Source organism: Nuphar pumila, chromosome 4, assembly GCF_984573655.1.
Source record: "Nuphar pumila chromosome 4, dmNupPumi1.hap1.1, whole genome shotgun sequence".
NCBI lineage: Eukaryota > Viridiplantae > Streptophyta > Magnoliopsida > Nymphaeales > Nymphaeaceae > Nuphar > Nuphar pumila.
In genome coordinates, this window is record NC_143252.1 from 30,661,891 (window position 1) to 30,678,829 (window position 16,939).

Sequence of the window (16,939 nt, forward strand, 5' to 3'; positions counted from 1 at the left end):
TGCATCATTTTAGAAGGAACAAACTTGACTGCAATTTCTTGCTTTGCAACATTTTCTTTAACAAAGTGAAAATCCGCCTTTATGTATTTGGTCCTGACATGAAAAACCTGATTGACAGATAGATAAGTTGTTCCAAGATTGTTGCACCATATGATTAGGGATTCAGATTTTCCAATACCGAGTTCATACTTTAATTGTTGTAACCAAAGAAGTTTTGAGACTCCTCCAACTAAGACAATTCTGCCATCCAGAACACCTTGGACATGACTGGACAGAAAGAACAAGCCAAAGACAAGGCCGAGATAGGGAGGCGATGGCCTGGACAGAAGAATGATGGTTAGGATAGGAGGACGACATACAATGTGCTATCCCCAGATAAAATCGAGGGTTTTTAGACATTCTAGAAAATTTGGGTGTCTACAATATGTCAACAACCAAGTTAATTTTCTTATCTTACTCTTGATCATACTCAACACCACCAACAATATCATCCTCGTGAGATTCAACTTGATTATCTTAGACTGCTGGCTGGTCTAAGATAGAATTGGACACAGATTTGGTTACAAGTAAAAGACTAGATGGACTTCGAAGAATAACAGGTTGGGTTGGGTTGGGAGGACAGACAGGTTGGACAAAATTGGTATGCTGGTCACACACATATGACCAACTGGTGAGAATATTATTTGGAGGCAAATTTTTTGATGAACTAGACTTAGATAAATTCATATTGAACTGGGTAATGACATCTTTGTCGGTAATGGGGTGTGAGAATAAGAATGCCTTCTCATTGAATATAACATGTTTGGAAATAAACAGTTTGTTGGTAATAGGGTCCAAACATATATAGCCCTTATATTGTGTTCCATACCCAATGAAAATGCTCCAGTTTAATGTATCTATACGGAATAAGGAGAGGATAGCAGGTGCAACTAAAAACCTTAAGATGACTAGATTTAAGGGTTTTACCAGCAGCTCATACGAGAATTTTGACGGGTTTACCAAAAAAGTTTCAATTACTAATGCATAAAACATCATACTTAGTCTCAACTCAACTATGTGACGGTTTTTACGTTCAACCACACCGTTGTATTGTGGTGTGAGGAAAACAAACCCATCTTATGCCATGATCATTTAGGAAAGTCGAGAACTCGTGGCTTATAAATTCTCCTCCACCATCACTATGAAAGACTAATCTTTCTATTAAGTTGCACTTCAATGATGGTTTCGAAATTTTTGAAACAAGCAAAAAAATCTTGTTTCTTATAAAGTGAAAACAATCATGAGAACCTTGAAAATTCATTAACTATAAGAAAGTAATATCTATGCTTAGCTTTGGACAAAGTGGGAACCAACCCTCGTAATCAACATGAACAATTTACAAAGCACTTTGAAACATAAGATCATAACTTTCAAAAGGTAAATTATGCATGGTACTGACTACACAACTTTGAGCAAAAATCAAACTGATGTTTATCAAATGTAACATCTAACTTTTATTTTATCTTTACTCGAAGAAACTACCTCAGGCATAGAGACCTAGACATACTGGCTTAGCCTACCGTACTTTGATGTTTGTTCATGTCAGTGTAAAATTTTAAGGATTTACCCCTCGACCCCAGGGAGTCGCCAAGCTTTGGGTTATGCAGGGTGTGACGCCCATGAGATTTGAACCTAGATTGTCCATCTAACCGTCTATGCCCCATCCCATTATGCCAAGCCCCTTGGGTCTAAACGTAACATCTAACTTATTTATCAAAGTTTTAAGCGTTCAAAAGTCAAGATGTCCCTTTGTTGCCCCCTCTCTCTCACTTTGTCTCTCTTGTCTCCCACCCTTTCTTATGCCCCTCTCCACCAGTGACAATGTATTTTTTTTAATTTTAAGGTTTGTGAATTTTAATTGCTTAATTTTTAATTTATTTAGTGAATGCATGTTAAATATATTTTTTTCTCATATATAATTTTGATTTTAAGGTTTTTTATTTTAATATAATTTATTTAGTGAATGCATGTTAAATATGTTTTTAGATATTTTTATATTTTAATTATTCATTTGTTATTTATTTATTAAATAATATTTTTTTTTCTCATTTATGATTTAGATTTTAGTGGTTTTATATTTTAATTATCTATTTTATGATTTATTTAGTGAATTCATGTTAAATGTGTTTTTTTCTTGCATATGATTTTGATTTTAGAGATTTTATATTTTAACTATTTATTTTATGATTTATTTATTGAATATGTTAAATATTTTTTTCATATATGATTTAAATTTTAAGAATTTTATATTTTAATTATCTATTTTATAATTTATTTAGTGAATGCTCATATATAATTTTCAAGCTTTAACACATAGAAGTTAGGCTTGCCCAACCAATATGCTTACGAAAGAAATTTCCAGTAACAATTATCATTGTTTTATAACTTGCTTTCATTTTTAACCTTTCGAACTATTTGCACGAGCCGACATAAATTACCAAGTAGAGCTATGAGCTACTTGGTTCACTTACCAGCTTACATTTTACTAATGAATTCATTCATAAATCTTTAATATTACCTTTCGAAACACATAAAATTACCACAATTATACTTGAAGTCAAATTTTACTTTTATATATATATATATATATATATATATATATATATATATATATATATATATATATATAAATGAACAAGTATACTTGAAGTCAAATTTTACTTTAGTTATAAATATATATTTATATGTAAATGATTAAATGCATAGTTTGTACTTGAAGTAAAAATTTACTTATTTGCAAATTTATGTTTGTATAAAAATTATTAAATGCATATATTTTCTTAATTCAAAATTTTGTGAGCTTTTCACAATAATAAGTATTTCCTTCATTTTTTTACATTACGTCCATATATATTGTATCAGTAACCTATGTCACAGGAGTCGTGTCCCTGGTGACAAAGCAGACAATATTTTAATATTATTTGAAGGTTTATTCTAATAAAAATGCATTCTTAACACTAAAATATCAAAAAATAAGTTTTCTATTGATTAAAAAATTAAACAATTTCTTGTCCTTGTGTCTTAATTTAAAAATAAAATAAAATCAAACATGAGTCGAACCCACGTCACATGTCTTGTGATAGTCTGTTATCATAATGAAGTGTTCTTCAAAAAAAAATCATATTAGAAAAGGGTCCAACCTGACCGACTTAAATTCTTTCGACAGAGAAAGCTGAGGTTAAGAAGACCCTACCGGTTATACAACAGCATCTTTGGGATTCGAACTTGCAACATCCCAACACAAGGTGATGTGTACTAAAGCGGAGCCCCCCCTTCCCCCATAAGATCAGGTGCAATATGATTGCACAAATATTTGTGCATTAAGCACCTGATCACCCTGCCTGATGGAGGGTGATCAGGTGCTTAATGCACAAATTTTGTGCAATGTGATTGCACCCGACCCGAACTCCCCATCTCCCTGTTTGTCGGCCTATTAATGAGGGAGAATCAAGTGCAACGTGATTGCACATTTCAAGTGTGATGCAGCACCTGATCACCCATCGTCGCAGAAGCACAATTGAAGTATGCAATCACATTGCACCTGATCTCAATTCCAATTAACCCGTTCAACGAAATCCAGTACCATACGTGACCTAAATCAGACCAAGATCCGGATCCATACAGGACCCATACCCGTACCCCGATCTTTAAACCCAACATTCCCGACCCAGGAGAGAATATAAACAGGCACTCCGAGTCGGGGGAAAAGGGTTTCCCGGGAATTCTTTCTCCCAAAATTTTTCTTGGCTCTCGAGTGGGAAATTCCGCCATGGACGCCCTCTCGGGGTCGATCGAGAGGGATCACCACCTTCGATTCTTCCAGATGATGATGGAGAGCCTGCCGTACAAGGTCGAAGGCCAAGACATCAACCGTCTCACTCTCGCCTACTTCATCGTCTCGGGTTTAGACATCCTCGGCGCCCTAGATCGAGTACGATTCCTAAATTCCCTAATTCGATTCCCACTCCAAATTCTTCTAGAACGGAAAACCCTTCTATGTATAGATCGTGGCTGTTCGTCACGAAAAATTTTGTTTAATTCTCTTGAATCACGATCTTGTTTGTGAATTTCGGCTCCATCTGCAGTTTCTTTACCGGATCTCTCCAATTTATTCGGTCTTTGCATTGTTTGATCATTATAGAAATAGTGTATATTGATGGAATAATTTGCAAGTTGCAGTAGTTTTGTCATTATGATCATAAGAAAGTTCACATTATGGTGATTTATGTACAATTTAAAACCTAATCCATATTAGGATTGAAGAATTTGTAGCAATGCGTGTGTTTTGCTGCTTCGAATGCTTACTTGTTATGCTTCTTTATTAGGTTGAGAAGGATAGAGTTGTCGATTGGGTTTTGTCACTGCAAGTTCTTCCTGCGACGACAAAGGACTTGGAAGATGGTAGGTCGTCACGGTCTCAATTGTTCATGTTTTCTGGTGTTAGATATAAGTGAAAGCCAATTTGGTAAATTTATTGACCTCAGGGAGATTTCACGGATTCCTTGGTTCCAGCAATTCGAAGTTTCCTGGTTCAACTTCGGACGTACGTATTGCCTATCGCCGTTTTCCCGTTTGTTTTCCTTTCTTTAAACCTTGTATTGTAATAGTTTTGGAATGCCACTTGGTAAAACTGCTCGGTTTTATGTTCTATGTGGTGGATGCAGGTTTTGAGTCTCAGTACTAGTAATTTAGCTAGTACATATTGTGCTCTAGCTATACTAAAGACGGTTGGATACGATCTCGCAAACATTAATCATGAGATTATCTCAACCTCCATGCGATGCCTTCAACAACCTGATGGAAGGTACGACATGAACCTGATCTTTATTGGATTTAAAACTAAAAGTAATATAGCTATTTCATATTTGACCTGTCCTTTCCAAGAAATGGAAGTAGAGTTTTTATGTTGTGAGTTATAGCACATTTCATATGTAGACATCAAGTTTATGAATCAAGTACTAATAAAAAAATTGACCTACAGTGATGACACATGTTACAAGCACAGTGATGGAATTACTATCGGTAGGTTTTGCGTAGACACTTAAAATAATCAATTTCATATGATACTTTTATTTATCAAGCCGCAGTGGCAAAATTGTTGGTGTGTTGCTTCACTTCCTGTTATGGTATTTGTTCGAAACTTATCTTTTGAATTACAATTTATGTGTGCCGTGCTAAAAGTCTAGATACTTCAATTTTATTCCACAAATCAAGTTCACTTGCTTTTTTGTGACACTCTTATCTATGATGTTATACAAGGGCTCTAAGATGGAATGACTATATTATCCAGCCATCACACCTTCTGCCTTTTTCTTGTATCAAAATTTTTGATGTATTTATGATGTTTTTATCTCAATATGTCAGCATGGATGTATAAATTGTACTAGAATTTGGTTTTACAAATCGGTAGTAGATCAAACTCCACATTCTATAAATTTCTTGTTGTGCTTTATGGATGACATACAGAGTGCCCCTATATCGTATGACACTACAAAATTCGAGACTTTCAAGTCAAATGATCTCTACAATATATTAATATTTAGAGCAAATATGAACTGGGCCCCTACTCTTCTCTATCTCCAAGGACAGAGAAAATATGATTTTGACTGGTGTATCCACAAAGAACTTGCCACATAGCAGAATTGGAACACGATGACTACAGGTGGTTTAATGCTTTACTATCTGATCCATTGCCTTGTGCTTATGGAGGTGGATTATGAGTAAATTATGATTGTGTAAATAATGATTGTCACCCGGATAACTTGTTCATTTTTTCAAGATAAACTGCTAGACATGATTTTATATATGGTTTTGTGCTCAATGCTCATGCATTTTGCTTGGATTTTGTTTGAACTTGATAGATCTTTATGGAACACCCTGATGGAGTACAGAAAGTTCTGTGAATATTGATGTTATAGATTAGCTTACTGTGTTTGAAAGAAAATAGGGGTTAACATTAAGCGATCAGAATTCTTTGCAAACCATAGGATCATGACAAAAATTGGTTAATGCTTGCAGTTGTGCTTGAATCACTTCTTTGCTTGTGTTTGAAGCAGAATAACCATGGCTGTAGAACTCTTATGGTTTTTAGGTTATTATGGGTCTATTTCGTTCTAAGAACTCTTAATTATATAAGTATGTATTCTGTTTTATCATGGAGTCTGTGACCAAACTAAGAAGACTTGGGAGTAGAGTCATTGCTGAGGAAATGTTGATGCTTCCTTTCCACATTATCTCTGTTCATACCTTCAGGCAGCAAAGAGGCAGTAGATAAATTGATTGTCTAACTTTCAGAACGCTCTAGAGGTGTTCTCAAGCCAGAGATGATTCTTTTCTCTCTTTTTTAAGGGGTGGGATGCATTTTATATGTTGGGGAGTGTGGTTGATGAAGTGGAAGAGTTAATGAAAGAGACTGATTTGCTAAGAACATGGGAAAATCATGAGACAGGTTGCCAATTCAAGCAAATGCTGATTAGAGCAATTTACTGCAATTCTTTTTTGAAAGGAACAAATTATAATAACAAATTACTATAATTTGTCCTCGCCTATGGATCAGTTGGCATTTTTCACAAATCTTGTGAACAAATTTTGTAGGTTGCATGACTGTCCCATTTTGTTCCATTCCCAACAGGACCTCTGATTGCAAACATTTTTGGTGTGTTTTTTTGGGTTCAAATAGGACATTATGCAGACAAATTAGTGGGTATTTAGTTGACTGACTGGGAAAAAAAATATGGCTTATCTCTGAAGTGTGCATGGCACTTCGTAAGGTTTCTGTATAAGAAACGACATGACAGATGAAGATAAATTCAATAAAAAAATAAAAAAGGGAAATATTAAAGAATCTTTTATTGGTCAGTTCAATAAAATTGATCAAATCAGTGCTTTTGAGTAGTCAATTCATTGGTGGCCTCTTTTCTGTATATAACCTGCAAAACCAGAAGCTATAACCAAGAAGAAGATTTTGTGTTATTTCAGAAAGCCATTTACATGCATAGCTGTTATGTCACATAGGTGCGGGTTTCAATGCGGGTATGGGTACGGGTGCGAAGGGTGCAACATCGGAATTCCAAAAAACTTGGGTGCGGGGTGCATATATATATATATGTATGTATGTATGTATATATATATATATATATATATATATATATATATATATATATATAAAGTACTTGTGTGTATGATATCAATAAAACTGGACTTGGTTAGGCTTAATCGAGTCCAGTTTCAGACAGAAATAGAGCTCAGTGTGGTTGACCACACTTGACATTGCCGAAGCAGTGTCCAAGTGTCGCACCCGCATCAACATGGGTGTGACATGGGTGCATTGGCCTTCTGAAAATGTTCATGTTACATAGCATAGCTGGAAACAGGTTGATAAGGAATTGGGTCTAGTCAGTCCCCTTCAGGTTTTCTGTTTACACTTTCATCTCTTTGCTTTTTACCTTAACAAAACTGATGTAGGATGTATTTGATGATTGTATTAAGAAGGAATATAGTTTCTTTTTTCTGTCATTTATAGGAATATTGCATCAAGAATGTTTGGGTTTCCTGTTAATAAATTGTTGAAAAAAATCAGAATTTCCTGATGACGACCCTTTTTCAAGTAAGCACAAACAGAGATGCATGTATGTTTAATATGCAAACATTGGAAATAAAGTATGTTATCAGAATTTCAGTAAACTTTGTGTCTGTTGAGATTTTTTTTCACAACAGTTAATTAATTTAGGTTTCAACATTATGGATGTCAGAAAGTCTCTTTAGAATTTGGACCATTCTGACTTATTAAAATTGTCATATATTTGACAGTTTTATGCCTATTGATACTGGGGCAGAGAGGGATTTAAGATTTGTCTTCTGTGCTGGTAAAATATTTTCTACAGCCCACAAAATTTAGATATGCTTTGTTTCCATGAAGTTGATGAAGGTATATGAAATGTTTCTGTAGCTGCTGTTTGTCATATGCTAAATGACTGGAGCGGTCTGAATATAAACAAAGCCAAAGATTTTATACTTACTTGTCAGGTTTGTTTCACTTGTACCTTTTCCACCATATACTTTTTGATATGACAACAAAGTGATGAATATTCATGTAAGTTGGATGGTAATTATATGTTCATAAACTATGTATTAACTGGACACTTTTTTTTCCCTTTTCTTGCCTGAAGAAACTGTTCGCTTTTTCCACTTGCAGTCATATGATGGAGGCTTTGGTCTAACTTCAGGTTCAGAATCCCATGGTAAAGCAATTCACCACTGTGTATTTTTTGTGAGTTATGTTTATTTATGTTCATATTAAACTTCCAACCCAACGCCCAACCACAACCGACCCCCCAATCACATGATATCATTTGTACAGTGGTCTTCTTTAAACCTGTTTATCCATTCTGCATTGATCATGTTGCTCAGAAAATTATAGTGAATATGACTTTCATCACCAAGGCATGAACAAGAACCCAGTAGCTTGAGTTCTGCTTGGGCTCATTTATTTATTAAATGAGCCTGCTTAGTTATAACTCCGTTACTTAAACGAGCTTGAGCTCAATGAAGCTTGTTTAAGCTCAGCTGTGCACATTTGTTTAGATGGATCTAGCTGTGAATTGTTAGATCCTATGTCACATTGGTGCGGGTGTGGATGCGGATACAGGTGATTTTATATATATATATATATATATATATATATATATAGAGAGAGAGAGAGAGAGAAAACTGAACTTGGTTAGGGCTAACCGAATTTACTTTTGGAGAGAAATAGACCTCAATGTGATTGACTTCACCTGACACAAAGGAAGCCGTGTCCAAGTGACGCAGGTGCATTGCCCTGTTAGAAGAGTTCATGTTACATAGGTTAGATCTGACCGTACAGATTTTTTTAGCATGGTTTGTTTGCTATGATGGTAAGTTTAATTATATCATATATACCATAAGATTCAATTTTTCAAGATGATGAAAGATTTATGGCTCAATATTCATGAAGATAAGGATGGTTTAGAAGTAGCCTAAATCATCATGTTGGAGTCAAGTTTAACACATGAAAATAGTAAACATAACATGCTAAACATGATCTAATGGTTGGTTTTTGCTTTTGAAGAGTAGATCAATGTAAATCAAGGGTGTACCACCATAAGTTATGGTGGTTCAGTACCCTAATAGATGCATCCTATTTGATGGAACGATCACTCTGCTGGCTTTGGAAACCAAGGTCATGGGTTTAAGACCTGCTTCTCATCTTCACTGGTTTTTTAATAATTTTTTTTGTTATAGCTTAGTCAATCCGAGCTCGATCCTAGGTATGAAAGTACTAACCCAGCTCAAATAGCCCAGTCTTGGACATGTCTTGGCTCATGTGCAGCCCTACCAATAAATTGAAAAATGTATGCTTGATCTATGTTCTCCCTGTTGAGAAACTCTGTTTTGATGTCACATAATATGATACACTGTCTTATTTGATTCTATATAATATGATAATATGCCTTCTTGAAAAAATGTTATATTATGACTGAATATGTTTTGCCATAAATCTAACGAGTATTTGATGCAAGGATATCTCACCCAAAAAGGATGGAGTCCTCCTGTTCAAGTACAACTATGGTGCAATCATACTCCTTGAAGAAAAGCTTGATGAGCCATGCATTACTAAAGAGCATCCAAAAAGTTCGTCTACCTCAAGATTGAAGATTGTATTTTTCTTCTTTAGAGTCATATGTAACAGAACCTTCAGAAGCATGCATATTGCATAGTACATAACCATTCATAAAAACTATATCATAAAAGTATACGATAGTTTCAAAAAGCTCCTTTTTGAAAACTAATTATTGTACCTTCTTACAACCCTTTATGAAAAAGATATTTTGTCATGTAATAATTGTACCTTACACTATATACAAGACAACATGAAAAAGAAATGTAGGAAAAAGACAAAAACATAAAATCGGCTACATAGAGAAAAACAAATATAATATAGTTTTGAAAAGACTCTAGTTACCTTCTTTAAAGAAATGTTTTTAATATAAGAAGAAGACAAAAACATAAAATCGGCTACATAGAGAAAAACAAATATAATATAGTTTTGAAAAGACTCTAGTACCTTCTTTAAAAAAATATTTTTAATATAAGAAGAAGACAAAAACATAAAATCGGCTACACAAAGAAATACAAATATAATATATTTTTTGAAAAGACTCTAGTTACCTTTTTACAAAACCATAGAATGTCGACTTACTTGAAGTCATCATTCTCTTTGTACAAAGCATTAAATACCTCTTGTAACAAATCCTTGTTAATATCCTTCTCAAGGAATGTCGACTTTCTTTTAGTCCTCATTCTCTCTGAAGACTTTGAAAAACACAACATAAAGAAAACACTTGACATGACTATGTACAAATATATATCAAAGCACTCAGTGTACTTACACTCATTTAAAGTAAAGAAGTACTTATGTACCTCAAATCATTAATTAGAATAAAAACAAAACTACAATCCAACGTTCAATGTACTATTGTAAGAAATAGACTTTTTACATAAAATATGTATTACCTAAAATATTACAACGACTAGTGTACCCCATACTTCACTGTTTATGGAAAAAGGCATTCTCGAATTTCTCTAAAGATGTTTTTTAAAATGACATGACATTTCACATCTCAAAAAGGCTACGATTTCAAAAAGCAACGACTACTTTTTCAAAAGCTATATAAACACACTCAAATAAACTATTCAATATGGAATGGAATAGACGTGTGAGCTTACAACGAGAAAAATCCCTATTCGATATTTGAAAAAGAGAGCCTTGAAAAGAAAGAGAAAAAGAAAAGAAAGAAAAGAGAAAAAGTCAAGTACAGCTCTTTGACAAAGAGCATCCTCTGAGTGACAAACAGAACATTCTGAGAATCCTTCATTTGTGCATTCATATCATTCTGAAGGTTCTATAGGAAGTATTGTAACTCTGTTATTCACTGTTTTCCTTCTTTGTTGAAAGAAGTAGACCTCTGTGAAAGAGGGTGTTGTCCTTCTCTGTTGAGAGAAGAAGACCTCTGTGAAAGAGGGTGTTGTCCTTCTCTGTTGAGGGAAGAAGACCTCTGTGAAAGAGGGTGTTGTTCTTCTCTGTTGAGAGAAGAAGACCTCTGAGGAAGAGGGTGTTGTACTATTTATCCGGTGACTCGGATGTTATAGTGGAAAGCTCAAGTGGTTTGCTTGGGGACTGGATGTAGGTCTGGGTACTGACCGAACCAGTATAAATTCTGTGTTTTATGTGTTGTGCCTTATTGCCTGATTATTTTATTTTATCGATCTTTATCGTATTTCGCTATTCACCCCCCCTCTAGTGGAATTTCACTCCCCATTGCATCATTTTCTTATGATGTTCACAAGTCCGACTTTCCCATGTTTTTGTTGTGTGTCTGCTTGTGTCCCGGGTCGATCTTTCGGAATGGGGCATGTGCAATGCGGAGCTTTATTGAGTGAAAAATGCATAGTATAGGAACGTGCGACATGCGTTCGCTTGATCGGTGACGTGTGGTGGCAGCACGACATGCGATAAGCATCGATATCGTCATTAGTGCATCGTTGTGTGGCGGCACAGATGTGGAGCGTTGTTTGGTTAAGCAATGTCAGCGGATCAGAGGATGTTGCCTTTAGAGATTTGGTTAAGGACCTCTTGGCTTGCAAGATGTCCCATGCGTAGCGGTTGGACGCATGAGGGTGCGTTTGGGTTAAGGTTAATTCTCCTAAGAATCACCTTAAGTGGTTCCAACCGAGTATGGTGACTCGGGCCTGGGCGAGTGAATGCCTAGGCACCAGTGAATGAGTCTAGGTGGTGCTCTTCGCTATGGTGTTCAATCATCAACTGGTCTTCGGACTAGTGGCCGCAAGGTCTTGTTCCTTCAATGGCAAGGTTTTGATATGTCGTGCGCATGGAGTCGCAATACGCTTCATGGCATACAAGGCTAAGGCAAAGTTTGTGCTTCTTTCGGAAATGATAGCTGGTATGGAACAACTATACACTAAGCGGCATAAAGTACATAGAATACAACAACAACTACACCTTCATCCCAAAACAATTGGGGTCGGCGATATGAACCAACAAAGAAAATCATTTTGGGTCTTCCACATGAATCCTTCTCCTCCATCCATTTCTATCCAATGCCATGTCCTCGGTGAGGTTCAAAGCATTCATATCCTTTCCTATCACCTCCATCCATGTCTTCCTAGGCTTACCCTGACCTCTTTAAACTAATATATTTTTCCATTTCTCCATCCTTCTAACTGGAGCATCATTAGGCCTTCGTCGAATATGTCCAAACCACCATAAACGATTCTCTCTCATCTTATTTTCAATGGGTGCAACGCCTACCTTCTTACGTATCTCCTCGTTCCGAATCTTATCTTTTATTGTATTTCCACACATCCATCTCAGCATACGCATCTCAGCTACACTCATTTTTTGAATATGATGTCTCTTGGCAACCCAACATTCTGTACCATATAGTAAAGCGGGCCTAATAGTCGTCCTATAAAACTTTCCCTTCAACCGCAATGGCATTCTACGATCGCACAACACTCCAGTTGCACTCTTGCATTTCATCCACCCAACCTTTATCCTATGATTTACATCTCCATCAATTTCTCCATACTTTTGAATGATAGATCCCAAATATTTGAAAGAATCATCCACCGGTATTTCTTGCTCACCAAGCTTCACTACACTCCCATCTCTATTTCGTTGCTTACTAAATCGACATTCCATTTATTCTGTCTTACTCTTACTCAACTTAAAACCTCTTGCTTCCAATGTTTGTCTCCATAATTCTAACTTAGCATTAACCCCAGCTCTAGACTCATCAATCAAAACAATATCATCAGCAAACAACATACACCAAGACACATTTTCTTGAATTGATCTCGTAAGCTCATCCATCACTATAGCAAATAGGAAAGGGCTTAAAGCAGATCCTTGATGTAACCCAACCGTTATAGGAAAATTGGTTGTCACCCTTCCACAAGTGCGGACATTGGTTACTACTCCTTCATACATATCTTTAATTATACTAATGTACTTGAGAGAAACACATTTCTTCGTCATTGTCCACCAGAGAACGTCCCTAGGTACTCTATCGTAAGCCTTCTCCAAATCAATAAAAACCATATGCAAATCAATAAAGTACATAGAATACACATTTAAAAATGTGTTTGATCAGCTTTCACTAGGCAGCGCACGAGGTGGTGCGTAGAGCCAATGAAAATGATTTAGCACATGGAAAGGTGTTGGTACGTGACCTTTGGCCGTTAAGCTGGTCAGCTTGGCGCGTCGCGTGTTTGAAAAGCATTCTATGCCCGAAAGGCTTGCGGCAGTAAGGACTGTCGCGCCGCATTGGCTTATTGAAAAAAGTAAGCCTGTGACAGCTTGTATCTTTTACTTTATTGTTTAAATAGCTTCAAATCTAAATCACTTACCATGCTTTGCAACAGTAGTGTAGTTTGGTAATATGAAGAGTTGAGAATTCTGAACGTATCTTCTATGTGTTAGTGGTACAGGTGGTGCAACCTACTGTGCAGTTGCCGCTCTTAGATTGATGGGTTTCGTAGATAATGACCCTTTGTCTAGTTTTACAGAATCAATTGATATAAATCTGCCTTTGCTATTAGAGTGGAGCTTGCAGGTATACTTTTTGCATTTATCTTGTTCTTGTTATTTTCTTTTCTTGTAGTAAATCAGCAGGTCATATGGCATCTTCTCTTTGTAAATTTATCAGTTCTGTTTATGGAACCAATTACATAAGGGTGGTGATTTCTTGGCCCTGCTGTAGGTTTGACAAACTCAGATATAATGCTATCACATGCAATGTGATTATAGTTTTTCTCTAAACTACCTCTAGCTTGTATAATATTTCCAAAAGTAACATGCAGTGAAGGAGAATTGACATTTGGGTTCTATGTCACATGGATACAGTTGTGTACACAGGAATACAGCCATTTTTTTGAAGTTTCCAATATGGCTAATATAGAAGGGGATACAAAATTGTTGTCCAAATGGAATACCTGTGTGACATAGATCACTACTATCTCCCATTGCCTTGAGGATGGGGAGACAGATTTCTCATTTGAGAATTGAAACAACTAAGATGTTTTTGATGGGCACAGGAGATGTTTAGCGGCTTTAGCCTAATATTCACGACTTCGTTTATGCATTGTTCCTTGGATACCAATGTGTCAGTTGTTAAATGCATGGTGCTAATGTCTATGGACATTGGCCAGGTTGCTTTGATGGGGCTCAAAATTTGGTGTTGGGCCAGAATGACCGGAGGCTAAGGTTCAGACTTGGGGTCCAAATAATTTTTAAGTAGGCCCAAGCTCAAGCTATATTGAGAGAGAGAGTGGTTCAGTCACTTGATGGTAGTGAATGAACAGCTATGAAGGATACTACATATAGAAAGCGGATACAGAGGTCATTTTTAGATAGGTGATACGGAGATCATTATTAGAAATGGAGAGGGTTTGAACCAAGAGATAAGGCTTGTAGAATCAGATGCCTACAAGAGAGGGGTGGCTAACCATGGATGAACTTTGGGACAAGAGTATGTGATAAAAACAAATATGTAGACTGTGTAACTAAGTTACTGAACCTGATTGCTAACAAAAATATACCGATACGTCAGGGGTTTGAAATTATGAGATGGTTGATTTACATTATGCTTGGCATGTTAAATATTGTTCATAAAAGAATGGGATATACTGGAGGCTATAAATTGAAATACCTTCTTGTTGTTACTATTGCAGAGACAAGCAGTTGATGGCGGATTCCAAGGCCGGATCAACAAAGCCAGTGATTCATGTTATGCTTTCTGGTATGTAGAAAATAAATATATGCTAGTAATGGGTTCCTACTTTGCCATATGGAAGGACAGAGAGAGAGAGAGAGGCAAACATGCGACTATGGGATATAATTTAGCATGAGAATTGTCACTTGGGTACGGGTGCGGGTAGGGGGTACGACACGGCAATTCCAAAAAATATAGGTACGGCCAAAAAATGTCGGTACGGGGACACGGTCACACGGCTATATATATATATATATATATATATATATATATATATATATATATATATATATATATATATATATATATCACATAAATACAAAATAAATTTAAAATAAACTGAATATAATCTAAATATATATGTTATATCTAATATATATTATATACTGAACATATAGTTATAAATTATAAATTAAATACAAACTTGTATGTACTGAGGGTAAAATGGTGTGGTCTGGGTGTCGACGTGTGTCTACACAGGGATATGCATGTTGACACGGGTACGGAGGGCAAAATGGAGTGTCCGGGTACCATAGCATGAGAGAGAGCGCACATGGAGTTAATATGGAGTATTTATTTAGTTATATTGAAAGAGAGGGAGAGAACATGGGATATGGGATAAGGATGTAACCTGGTTCCCCATTTTGATTCAAGCATGCCTGAACATGGCTTGCTTTGGAGTTAGGTTTGCAATAAATGAGATATGGCCAACTCATGTATCCATAGGTTTGAGTTAGGCTCTGCTTATTGCAACTTATTGTATATCTATGGATTTATATTAAGAGCCGATGTCTGCATACTCAATTGTGAATACTGGGAAATGTGCAGGGTTGGTGGGGTTTTGAAGCTTTTAGGGGGCTACCATTTCATTGACAAGGATGCTCTACGTGGATTTCTGCTTAGCTGTCAATCGAAGGTTCTCACCGCCATGCATCAATATCAGGCCTTCTCATTGCTGTTCCTCTGATTTCCGCTTCTCCTAACCACACTTTCTTTTTGTATGCAGTATGGTGGTTTCAGCAAATTTCCAGGAGAGCTACCAGATTTATACCATTCATATTTTGGTTTTTCTGCATTTAGTTTATTGGAAGAACCTGGACTGAACAGGCTTTGCGTTGAACTTGGTATCACTGTTCTTGCTTCCATGGCAACCTCTAGCACCTAATTGAGCTTGCGCACCAACTTGGCACTAACTCTCTTTTTGGGAGGATCTTTTTAGCCATTTGAATGGGTGTAAGTATAATTTTAACATGATGGATAAACAAGAGGCCACAGCTACTGTAACTTATGTGAAAGAATGAGGGAAAGAATGGATTTAGATTTTTCCTTTTCAATTTTTAAATTTCATTCTCCCATAAATTGACAGAAACGAGAACCCTCGAGACTTTTATGTGAGGCACCTCCAGCTGTTGGATCAGTCTCTTATGGGACAGATGTTAAGTAGTGGTTCATATTTTCTTTTACCCATATTTTTTTCATTTCTTCATTGTATTTGGCTGTTCTAATTTCGTTTCGGTTGTGTACCTTTACAAATCGTGATCGGATTCTGCTGTGCATTTGCTAAATTTAGGGATGTAAATGGTTGGGATGTGGATCGGATGTAGTCAATACTATATCCAACTAATCAGATGTTAGCTAATCAGATTTGGATGGTGAAGAGCTCATACTAGATCTGCTTTTTTATATGTAAACAGATTCGGATATTTGTCGGATTTGTTAGCAAAATTTCAAAACCATACCGGCATCTGATTATAAGTGGATATGTTTTTGGCTTACCAAATGCAACTAAATGGAATCAAATTCTCCGATAAAATCCAAATATTGACATCCCTAGCTAAATTGGTTCCAGAGAGTGGGAGATGACCTTTGGCTTTAGCCATATGGCAGGAGATTGTGCACCTTGGGTATTGAAATCTTGACATCCTTCAACTTGAATGTCTTAGGACTCGTTTGGAAGTGAAAATTGTAGGAAAAATGCAAGTGAGAGAATTAATGGCACCTTTTTCAACCATTTCAAGTGAAAGACTTTTGAAGAAAAGTTTGATTTTTTATAGGAAAAAAGAGGAATTTTTTCTATAAAAAAT

General features: G+C 36.0%; 1 protein-coding gene across 1 annotated transcript; it reads left to right on the forward strand.

Annotated features, from left to right (window-relative positions):
* The first annotated feature begins 3,759 nt into the window (after window positions 1-3,759).
* LOC149839815 (geranylgeranyl transferase type-1 subunit beta-like) lies at window positions 3,760-16,322 on the forward strand. Its single transcript, XM_090004244.1, has 11 exons — window positions 3,760-3,970; window positions 4,365-4,440; window positions 4,524-4,582; window positions 4,704-4,843; window positions 7,849-7,904; window positions 7,988-8,064; window positions 8,234-8,279; window positions 13,573-13,697; window positions 14,815-14,882; window positions 15,684-15,771; window positions 15,862-16,322. The coding sequence occupies exons 1-11, from the start codon at window positions 3,809-3,811 to the stop codon at window positions 16,018-16,020; spliced, it is 1,056 nt and encodes a 351-aa protein (XP_089860370.1). The 5' UTR covers window positions 3,760-3,808; the 3' UTR covers window positions 16,021-16,322.
* Window positions 16,323-16,939: the final 617 nt, after the last annotated feature.